The sequence below is a fragment of the Electrona antarctica genome, assembly GCF_951216825.1.
Source record: "Electrona antarctica genome assembly, chromosome: 4".
NCBI classification, from domain to species: domain Eukaryota; kingdom Metazoa; phylum Chordata; class Actinopteri; order Myctophiformes; family Myctophidae; genus Electrona; species Electrona antarctica.
In genome coordinates this window covers 45,886,868-45,899,168 of record NC_136809.1, presented here as the reverse complement: position 1 = coordinate 45,899,168, position 12,301 = coordinate 45,886,868, and the positions used below count along the sequence as shown (strand labels likewise).

At 44.1% G+C, this 12,301-nt stretch overlaps 1 protein-coding gene across 2 annotated transcripts in view; it reads right to left on the bottom strand.

The window, feature by feature from the left end:
* Nucleotides 1-12,301, bottom strand: part of klhl5 (kelch-like family member 5) — a gene marked incomplete at its 5' end in the record, with an annotated part of 90,603 nt that overhangs the window by 48,833 nt on the left and 29,469 nt on the right. For both annotated transcript variants that reach the window (XM_079499010.1, XM_079499009.1), the window contains one exon: nucleotides 2,160-2,348. In XM_079499010.1, coding sequence (XP_079355136.1) covers nucleotides 2,160-2,308 — 149 coding nt within the window. The remainder of the gene's footprint in view (nucleotides 1-2,159; nucleotides 2,349-12,301) is intronic.

Here is a 12,301-nt window from a genome sequence, read left to right as displayed (position 1 = left end):
TAGCAGACCTACAAGTTCATAGCGCGCCACTCGGTGGCGCGCTATGAGCTTGTAGATCTGCTATTTTTCAATAGCTAAATTATAACAATGTTTAAAACACCAAAAGGGGTTCCCGCCCAAAACGTGACATGGATGCGTTCCAGGTCTCAATGGATTAAGATATTAACGTAATGACGTAATTAAGATATGTTTCAATGTCGGGTTGTAATTGGCTGTCGATGGTGACGTAATTACGATATGTTTTAGTGTCGGGTGAATTAAAGGTAATGTCTGTATGTACTGTATACATAATAATCTGAAACCTATCTTTATTACGTCACCATCAAAAGACAGTTCTAACCCGGCATTGATACATATCTTAATTATGTCACCATCAATACCTACCAAGCATACACGTATAACTCTGAGAGTGTACAAATGGAACCAAATGGACCCGTTAGTGTCCATTTGGTTCCTTTTCTACACTCTCAGAGTTAAATTAACATTGATTTTACAATATAAATTGGCGTCTCAGACTCAGAGATAGGAATGCCATTAAATGGGGGTCCTTGACATGGAAAAGTTTGGGAACTACTGCCCTAGATTAGACCACTAAACTTCACTTTTGTCACACCATCACCAAACCCAGGTATATTTGACCCAATGTAATATTCCATAAAAACTATTTCCTCTGATTGGTGAACTAATAGGATCCAGTGTTTTCTCGTGCCATGCCGGAACCCGCCCCTCTAGAGCAGAAACCACACAGGCTGGGTCAGGCAAATAGAGCGCCGAAGTCCTGACGTCACTCGCTCATCCCCTGGTTCATGGAGGTCTTTCTCCATGGAGAATAACATGGGGTCACCTTAAAATCGTCTCATATAAGAATTGTGGTCCAAAAATAAACAAACCGTCTCGGCGATATTGTCGGGGAGGCGTCTCAGGAAATGAATTCTGTAGACGGGGACATTCATTATTTGTATTTTTCATTAATTCAATTAGTTATTGACGTCCCTCATATTTGAGCTAGCGAAAATGTAACAAATTGAGTATAGCAGTAACATTTGCGTTTTCTCTCAGTCAGTTGATTCTTCATATCCATATGAGTGAAACGGACGGGATGATTTGTCTACATGTCACAGTTCTTATATGAGGCGATCTAAAATCCCCCTATGGGAATGCAAATAAAAAGTAAATGAACCTGTGGACTTAGCGCCCTCTACCGATATGGACGTCAGACTTCGGTGGCCCCCCTCCCTCCTTGGTCTCATCCTCGTACACATGAACCCATATGGACGTCAGACTTCGGTGGCCCCCCTCCCTCCTTGGTCTCATCCTTGTACACATGAACTCATATGGACGTCAGACTTCGGTGGCCCCCCCTCCTTGGTCTCATCCTTGTACACATGAATCCTACTGTTGCTGCGTACCAGAGAGCTGCCAAGAGGCCAGACAGCAACAGAATATCACACTGTGATCTACTGTATACACTATGTGATGAATGAGAAGCAGATGCACGTGTGTGTGTGTGTGTGTGTGTGTGTGTGTGTGTGTGTGTGTGTGTGTGTGTGTGTGTGTGTGTGTGTGTGTGTGAGTCAGAGTTTCAAACTATGAAAATAACTGGGGACTTTTATGAGTGTGCTTCTGGTGTGTGCATGCGTGCGACTATGACTATCATTTATCGTGTCTATATGTTAGCATGTGTTTGGGAGAAAATATTAATACCAGTATGCGTGCGTGCGTGCGTGCGTGCGTGCGTGCGTGCGTGCGTGCGTGCGTATACTGTAGGTACAAATCGTCTCTGTTGGGTGGAAGCCAAATCTGTCTAAAACTGCAAAAGTAGCAGAACTACAAGCGCCACGCTGTGTTTCGAGCTTGTGTATCTGCTACTTTTGATACTTTTGTGTGACGCTGTACTACAGGATGACTGTGGGGCAGTGGTTCCCAAATGTTTTAGCCCGGCCGGTACCCAATGTAGTAAAAATAGCAAATCTACAAGCTCACAAAGTGTTATTTCTTAAACATTTGTTTTCTAATTTATGGAATTTCTTCGATTTTTCTTTGATTCCTCCATGAAATAACAATCATTTTGAAAATGATTTGAAATAATAATTATTAATGGACCCATACAAATGTGTCTGCGACCCACAAATGGGTCTACAGTGAGGTTCCATGGCTACCTGTGGGCCGGTATCCTGCGCTCCCCCGCCACCAGCGTGACGTCACACAGCTGCCGTGACTTCAGGTAGCCCTCCATCTTGCGGAAGGTGGCGTCGGCGTGCGTCAGAGCGCTGAACACACACTCCTCTGGACACACGCACGGCTCCATCGACACGCATGAGGACAGCGTGGCACTGCTATTGGACGTCCTACACATACACGGGCACACACACACACACAAACAAAAGGGACATGGTTATTATTATTATTCACAACAGTCAATAAATAAACAATAAATTACAGCCAGGTACGAGACTCCAGAATTGAAGTCCACCACAATAGAAGAGGCTCGCCCACTGACATAAAGACGTTGAGGCTCTTTGGGTGCAAAATTATATATCATCTATCTATAAATAGTACTATGTTCCCACACACGTTTCAGTCCGACGGTCATTAGACCCACAACCTACCTATATCCCTAACCTAACCATAACCGCAAGCATGGGAGCAGCGCATGTTCGAGCGCTAGTCCGACCGTTGGTCCCGCATGTCGGACCAATGCTCCGTGGGTGGAATCTGACACGGGTACAACGGGTGGGGCATGGATCTCCAACTTCCATCGTTACCGACTCGGTGCTCTACAGCCGGGCACCGGTCTAGTTTATTTAATTACAAAAGTGTAAAAAGTGACATAGTGCAAAGAAGGTGACACAAGGAGCGGACGCTTCACTCCTCAGACAATCATCAACACGCCTCCACTCAACGGCCACTCCCCATTCACAATCACCCGCATTCACTACGCCTGCCTCCTCTCACCACAGCCAATCCCTGGTGCAATCACCACAGTATACACCTGCGATCTCTCAACCAAGTTGTTCGTTCTGCTTCACGACAGACCAAACACGGGTTGTGAGTACTGCACTTGTAGATCGGCTATTTTCGCTATTCTTCAAATTCGCCATCCTCCTCCACCCCAACCTCCTCCTTCCGCCTTGATTCTCTAGGAATCCAGGGGGGGCAGTGAAGGAGCAGAGACGACCAACCGCTCATCCCGAGTAGAGCAAAGATGACCGTCAGCTCCAGAGACTACGCCCCCACCCTGAGTCTCGCCCTACCTTGGGTTCCTCACTTCATTGAGTTCATTCCACATTCATCTCATTCTGTTTCAATAAACTGTTAACTGTTAAGTAGAGGTGTGGTCTCTTACTAGTGAAGTCCTTAAATTGTAACTCCTGCTGATCTAGGAAAAATCATCCACGTATCTTACTGAGACAACTTGTAGTCCAGGATGTAAGTGAGCCCAGTGTCCAAGACCTCATAGACACTGGGCTCACTGCTAAAATCTAAAATATCTAAACCCACATATTACACACATAAAGACCCCCAGGAAAGTGTTCTAAATCTTCTAAACATCATTAACATTATTTCTTTTGCAAAAAGGGTGAAGTGTCCCTTTAAGAGCCTCTGCTAAATGCCTAAATTGTAAATTACTGCATCTCCAAATACCCTTGCCTCAAACAGAAAAACCTATCCCATTTCCAATTAGTTCAGAACGCAGCAGACAGACTGTTAATCCATTGAGACCTGGAACGCATCCATGTCACGTTAGCGTTTAACCACATTAACCATTAACCCATTTTGGGGCGGGAATCCCTTTGTGTTTTAAACATTGTTATAATTTAGCTATTGAAAAATAGCAGATCTACAAGCTCATAGCGCGCCACCGAGTGGCGCGCTATGAACTTGTAGATCTGCTATTTTTGAAAAATCGTTAAAATGTGCCTCAAATCTTTCCGAAAATTGTCATGATTTAGAAAACTTTTTTTTTTAAATTTCGACGTCAGGCCTGAATGGGTTAACTAAAACCAGAGCAGAGCACATCAAAACCAATTTTAGCATAATGCTGATGAAGGGCTGCGAAGGAGCCAAAAAGCGTCCGTTTGTCAGACTGCTGCTGGGTAAATGAGTCCGTTTGTCAGCCTGCTGCTGGGTAAATGAGTCCGTTTGTCAGCCTGCTGCTGGGTAAATGAGTCCGTTTGTCAGCCTGCTGCTGGGTAAATGAGTCCGTTTGTCAGCCTGCTGCTGGGTAAATGAGTCCGTTTGTCAGCCTGCTGCTGGGTAAATGAGTGCAGACCGTTTCCCCAAGACCAATTTTAGCATCCCTTCAATGGTTATCTACTCACATTAGACTTCCAGATTGTATTGATTATTTTTAACCCATTCAGGCCTGACGTCGAAATTTAAAAAAAATGTTTTCTAAATCATGAAAATTTTCTGAAAGATTTGTGACACATTTTAACGATTTTTCAAAAATAGCAGACCTACAAGTTCGTAGCGCGCCACTCGGTGGCGCGCTATGAGCTTGTAGATCTGCTATTTTTCAATAGCTAAATTATAACATAATGTTTAAAACACCAAAAGGGGTTCCTGCCCAAAATGGGTTAAGGCACAGCTCTGTCTAGCGGCTAGACAAAGTTAAAATGTCTGTGATGTACAGTAGGAAGGGGCTACACTCCTGTGGTGTAAAGTAACTAAGTCAACTTATTCAAGTACTGTACTTAAGGAGGGATTTTGTTAAAGGCAAGGTGACAGAAATAAGAAATGCACTCTGTCGAACTGCCAACTTGCGCATTGCACACAAGTAGGACATGTATGGCCGGTAACAGGTACAGTCGCCCCTTTTCCATCTCGCCCCACTACTCTACCTAGCTGTAAATAACAAACATAATTCATGTTGGTCATTATATAAAAGGTATTATCATATTAATTTATAATTGTTAAGTTCACTCTGTATATCCACGGGCATAATAGCATGATGATGCCATTACAAAACATGCGCTACGCTACATGGAAGAAATGTGTTTAATAAAACGAAATTAACTGCTAGAAGGTCCTAAATTAACTTAATTAAGCAGTCACAGTCTCTGTCTCATGTTATTCATTCATAATTTTACAGAGTATAGAGATAGACTACAATACAATCAAATAAATCTGTATACAAGATAATTTCAGATTTCAGAGAGGGAGGGAAATACTAAATGAACTACATTAACACATTTCGCAGGGGCGAGTTGGTAAAGGGGCGAGTCATCTGGTATTCGTAATGGCCTACTTGTGTGCAAGCAGAGCACGCCATGAGGTGTGCTCACCACTGCTGGTACGACTGCTGCTCTGAGTCCTAAAGCTCTCTGCTGCTGTCTGGATACGACTGCTGCTCTGAGTCCTAAAGCTCTCTGCTGCTGTCTGGGTACGACTGCTGCTCTGAGTCCCAAAGCTCTCTGCTGCTGTCTGGATACGACTGCTGCTCTGAGTCCTAAAGCTCTCTGCTGCTGTCTGGATACGACTGCTGCTCTGAGTCCTAAAGCTCTCTGCTGCTGTCTGGATACGACTGCTGCTCTGAGTCCTAGAGCTCTCTGCTGCTGTCTGGATACGACTGCTGCTCTGAGTCCTAAAGCTCTCTGCTGCTGTCTGGGTACGACTGCTGCTCTGAGTCCTAACGCTCTCTGCTCCTGTCTGGGTACGACTGCTGCTCTGAGTCCTAAAGCTCTCTGCTGCTGCCTAGGTTTGACATACAGCAGTGGTCAGTGGTCCCTCATTGCCTGGTGGAGTACACCGACATACACACATACCCAGCCGATACATATTAACTTTGAAACGTACTTTAGTTACATCATCGAGAACAGTGGTTTCTCATTGGCTGGTAGAATGTACCGACATACAGTACATACCCAGCCAATCGCCGTTCTTGGTCCCTGATTGGCCGAGCGATGCCACCGACATACGCAACCGTATTATTACAGTACTTGCGTGCTCTGCTTGCCCAAGTAAAAAAGATCTATAGGTGTCCCTGTGCACATAAGTGAGTGAGAAAGTTCAGCATGTGCACGGGGACACATTCACACACTATCACACGTTTCAACAGGGTTATTAGTATGGCGCCAGGCCCAGCAGCAGACAAAGGCTATTTAATGGTCCAATTACAAGAGGTAAATGGCCAGATAAATTTAGACCACTTAAAAGAGAAGCTGCCATTTACATTGCTATGGCAGTCAGCCCCATAGGAGAGGCTGTAATTTACTCAGCTCCACCAAGAACTCTCAGTTTCCTAATACAGTAGCAACAATGGGGAAACTGAGCCGGAGCACTGGTGTGTGACTTCAACATTTTCTGTTCGTGAGAGGAGGTGGAGGTGTTGAATCTTTGAGGTTACCTAGCATTTTCACAGTTTTCTTTTACGAGACAGCGCATTTTGATTAACTTGATGTGAATACAACGGATAGAGGTGCTCCGATCAGGTTTTTTTCTGGGACCAATCCCGATAACAGATTGTTTTTCTCACGATCGTGGCCGATACCGATCTGGAAAATTTGAATACTTCCGAAATGATTATCAAAACCCACGTCAAAACTGTTCCCGTCTGTGTGTGTGACAACTGACAAGGAAGGAGAGATCATCTTTAGGCACCAAAGAACAAAACATTTTTGTACATTTTCAAAAGTTTTTAAAATCGTATTCTTTTGTTCTTTTCTTTTTATTGAACTCACAAGGAGCATGGCAGAGTGTGTTTTACAAGCATGGCTGCCTTGTGGCTCATCAATCATCACGTACTGTATCATGGCTCCCAAACCAGCATTTAATTTTCGACAGCCAGAGAGCTGAAGTCCGATATTCTCTTCAGCAACAGTGGCAGCCCTACAACACATTGGCTGAGAGAGACAGGGAATTTAGGCACACTTTAGGTAGCTGGAATGGGGGAGAGAGACATGAGTGGGTAATTGTGCCTGTGCGTATTCACAATATTGAGGGTAATAAGTATCAAATTAGCACACTGTTCTGGGACATAGCGCTGTCTGTATTACTGTATACCATGCTAATCATTTTCATCATTACACCTGCCAGGATATCATGCACCCGTTGAGCCTGTGCGTGTGTGTGTGTGTGTGTGTGTGTGTGTGTGTGTGTGTGTGTGTGTGTGTGTGTGTGTGTGTGTGTGTGTGTGTGTGTGTGTGTGTGTGAGCGTGCGTGCATGCACTATTTTGCAAATCAGTGTCATGTTTTTGGTGTGCACGCTGTCAGCAGGCCAAGACCTCAATTCTAGAATATTTTTCGAATCATAATCGTCTCCGCCAGGCCGTTGGCCAGGCTGAGACTATGTTTTGCACCCTGTCCGTCCGTCCGTCCGAGGTTTTTCAGATCGGCCTTTCATAGCGCCACCAGGAGGCCGATTTTTTTAAATATTACTCTGTCTCCTACAGATGTCCCACACATTGGTACAGTATCTCCATAGTCATGTGATCAAGACAGACATGTCCGATTTTTCATATTCCCTCCCGTTTGCAGAATTGGTCAGTTTTGAACAAAATGCCTCAAATTTCCATGACATTTTGCATGCACATTCCCACTAGGCAGAGGAAGAAAATCCAAAGCTTTTCACATTGGTCTGTTATAGCGCCACCAGCAGGTCGACTTTTGCAAAACACCTTTTTGGAACAAATTGCCTCAAATCATGAATGTAGCATCCGATAAGGAATAAATGGGACTCGTTGGCTGGTGTTGTTGCATGAATACTACAAGTACGATACTCTCTCCAATCTTAAACAAGTAAAGTTTTAGTAATTTCTCAACTACCTTTTTGTCCCATTTGAAACAGGATAGAACAGGTAATGGCTAGAGCAGTACTTCCCTGCCTCTGTTGCTACTCGTCCTGCGTTTCACACAGATCACTCGCAGAGGACGCCTACATCTCAAATTGTAACCTGCGGATTACAGAGAAATGTGACATAAATCCGAGAGAAAGCAGGAGAGTGGGATTCATTCTATATTGAATGTGTATTAGAGAGAGAAGGAGGACGAGTTAGGTTGGATCTGGATGTACAGTACAAGTGTTAATCACACTCTTTTGGGGCTGTAGGTAGAAATGTAACTGCACACATTGCTATTTTTAATTATTAGGGCATACCTGTGTGCCGTATGCCTTTCTGCGCTCTACTGAGTGCACCTCTCTAGTGATGCTGTCTTAGTGTCTGTGTATTAGGAAGAATTTGTGAACGGCGTGTGCGAGTGAGTGTGCAAAGATCCAGAGCTGTTGCCTTGCAACCGGACCAATGTTAAAAGCTGATTTACAGCTCAAACGGAAATATCCGTAGCTGGCATATAACGTCCCATAGTACAGATATTATTTACGTAGTTGGCAAAAAGTTAACACATTCACCACCACTGACGTAAATTTAAAATACAATCCAATACAATGGTCTTTATAGTGGTTTATGCTACATCACGATCGTATGCAACATTAGCTCTGGGTTGCTAGGCTATACAGAGGGCTATAGAGGGTGTCCACGTCGACTTGTTTAAATTTTTCCAAATGCCTTTATCTCAGATTCCTTTCCCAGATTGCGCCCCTGGTCAAAACAACCTTTACTCAACGTCCCACAACCAAAGAACCGCAGGACCGTGGCCACAAACCGTCTTCTCCGGGTGAAAGAAAAGACAAGCGTCTGTCGCAACATAAATCTAGTGATGTAAAAAGGTTTTCAATGTAATGGGTCCCGGGACCCAGGGGTGGTCTTTTAGATGGGTCCCGGGACCCAGGGGTGCTCTTTTAGATGGGTCCCGGGACCAAGGGGTGGTCTTTTAGATGGGTCCCGGGACCCAGGGGTGGTCTTTTAGATGGGTCCCGGGACCCAGGGGTGCTCTTTTAGATGGGTCCCGGGACCCAGTGGTGCTCTTTTAGATGGGTCCCGGACTCCCCAGGGGTGCTCTTTTAGATGGGTCCCGGGACCCAGGGGTGCTATTTTAGATGGGTCCCGGGACCCAGGGGTGGTCTTTTAGATGGGTCCCGGGACCCAGGGGTGGTCTTTTAGATGGGTCCCGGGACCCAGGGGTGCTCTTTTAGATGGGTCCCGGGACCCAGGGGTGCTCTTTTAGATGGGTCCCAGCCAGGGGCATTTTATGAGTCCTATAGTTCGACAATGTTAGAGTACAGTACTGAGCACAGTATTGCATCCCACGACCCCCGGAGGGTGACATGATTACGTCCGTTCTCAATTTAGTGAGTCTAAGGAAGTACACAACACACAGCGCAGACATGCAAGCACACGCACGCACGCACACACACACACACACACACACACACACAAATTGCACAGGCATTCCAGGAAAGGGCCCTGGAAGATGAATTGCGTACTATGCATGGCGTGGGTGGAATGGAAACACGATTTAAAAGCGAAATATTTCACCTCTATACACTGCAAAATCCTAAGCATATCAATTTATGGACCCTCACAGGTCAACCTTTACGTTCTCAGAGTTAAATGAACACTCAGGACCCAGCAGTGTAAAAAATCTAATTTGAGAATATTCTCACATGAAAAAACAACAAGAGAAATATAAAGTATGACAATGAATGGAGTTGGACGAATTTGCTTGTGTGTGTGATGTGTGCGTGCGTGCGTGCGTGCGTGCGTGCGTGCGTGCGTGCGTGCGTGCGTAAAAAATTACCAAAAGTAGAAAGTAGTCATTGTACAGAATGTCCCTTTTCAAGTTTTCAAATGTGTAAAAAAAACGCCCAATGATAGAACCGCAGAATTGAATTCAGTTTAATTGAAGAATTTCTTAACAGCGATTAATCGATTAACGATTGATTGTTAACATCAATAGTAACTATCAACTAAACTTTTCAAATAATTGTAGTAAAAGTACAATATTTGTATCTGAGATGTAGTAGAGTAGAAGTAAAAATTTGAAATTGGAAATACTCCAGTAATGGAAAAGTACCTCAAAATGTTACTTTCCATTTCCGCTCTCTACATCTCATAATACTGCATGTGCACATATTATGAAAGAGCCTGCATGTTTGAGTGCACGTGTGTGTGCGCGTGCTTGTGTGTGCATTTATGGGTGTGCCTGAATGTGCATGTGTTTGCAATCTTTGCATGTGTGCATTTGTGTGTGTGTGTGTGTGTGTGTGTGTGTGTGTGTGTGTGTGTGTGTGTGTGTGTGTGTGTGTGTGTGTGTGTGTGTGTGTGTGTGTGTGTGTGTGTGTGTGTGTGTGTGTGTGTGTGTGACTGTGCGTGTGTGTAATGTGTGGTGTTGCTAAATGCTGCCAGAAGAGATGCTTTGAAGTAGGGAACGCCGTCTTCCTTCCAGTTCCCTTAATTGAGCCTGGCAGCTTCTCAACATGGACACAGAGAGAGAGGGTGTTTGTGCACCAGGCAATCAGCAGCACTGGAGCCAGCTTGTGCACATGCCAGCACTGAGCAAGGACCCACACACGCACACACACATGCACGTACACACGAGCACACACACACACACACACACACACATGCACACACACACACACAGTATTGTCATTTGTCATTAACCTCCATTAGCCAATTGATTAGCAGTGATAGGACAGTGGAGAATGCGTGCAGTATACTGACATCTGACATGCATTCATTTCCCCGGTCACACACACTGTACGCTCTCACACACTGCACTAATAAATCATCTGTGTTAAGTGTATAAATGGTAAACCAATTGGCAGTGGTGGAAAAAAGTACATTTTTGTAAAAGTATCAATACTGCAATATAGAAATACGCCGTTACAAGTCCGGAATTCAAAATGTACTTGAGTAATAGTACAAATGTATTGGCATCAAAATGTACTTAAAGTATCAAAAGTAAAAGTACTCATTATACAGTTCCATTTAAAGTTTTCAAATGTATAAAAAAAAATCTTTTGAAAATAGCAGAACTACAAGCTGTAGATGTAGTGGAGTAGAAGCAAAAGTAATAGAAATTGCAAATACTCAAGTAAAGTAAAAAATCAATACCTCAAAACTGTACCTAAGTAAATGTACTTTACAAATGGATGAATTAGCGAGTATTTGACTGTGTGTGCAATGTTGCACAGGGCACCAGTGTTGATTTCGTCGACTAATACTATGACAAATATGTTCGTCGAAAACTAAATTATGGAAACTACATGAAAACTAAGCTATGATGACTAAAAGTAAGACTAAATATATTGCCAATTTTGTCAACAAATAAAAACTAGACAAAAATCTTTACAAGGATCCAGTATAAGTCATGTTACACTTGGTTGCATGCTGAAAATAGCAGATCTACAGTACAAGCTCACAACGCGTTGCAACATCAGTCATTATGACGGCATCAAGGCCCGCCAAAACACAACATCAGTCATTATGACGGCATCAAGGCCCGCCAAAACACAACATCAGTCATTATGACGGCATCAAGGCCCGCCAAAACACAACATCAGTCATTATGACGGCATCAAGGCCCGCCAAAACACAACATCAGTCATTATGACGGCATCAAGGCCCGCCAAAACACAACATCAGTCATTATGACGGCATCAAGGCCCGCCAAAACACAACATCAGTCATTATGACGGCATCAAGGCCCGCCAAAACACAACATCAGTCATTATGACGGCATCAAGGCCCGCCAAAACACAACATCAGTCATTATGACGGCATCAAGGCCCGCCAAAACACAACATCAGTCATTATGACGGCATCAAGGCCCGCCAAAACACAACATCAGTCATTATGACGGCATCAAGGCCCGCCAAAACACAACATCAGTCATTATGACGGCATCAAGGCCCGCCAAAACACAACATCAGTCATTATGACGGCATCAAGGCCCGCCAAAACACATTTTACTCAACTAAATCAACGGTGGATTTAGTCGACTAAAATCTTATATTTAGTCGACTAAAACTAGACACTAACACTAAAACATTCCAGGTGAATAAAACTAAATGAAAACTATTCAAGAGACTAAACTAAAACCAAAATTTGCTGTCAAAATCAACATTGTTGCACACCCACCCACAAAGCAAATGAATGGACAAAGGATGGAGTGAGAGCAGATCGAGAGACATGAGCCAGAATGGGCTAAATGAAGGCAAGGAGTCAAAGGAGGAGGAGGAGGAGGATAGAGGAAAATATGAGCGGAGTCAGATACTCCTGCCAGTATTCTGACTGTGTCCCCCGAGGATCGGATCGGATACCAATTGAGATTCAGTGACCCCTGCTCTTGGAATATCAACCATATGGGCTTGAATATGCAGTCAGACAGAGACGCCGATTGATTCGGTTCTACGATGACGCACGCAAAAACGCACAACAAGCAAGTTGGTGGCACT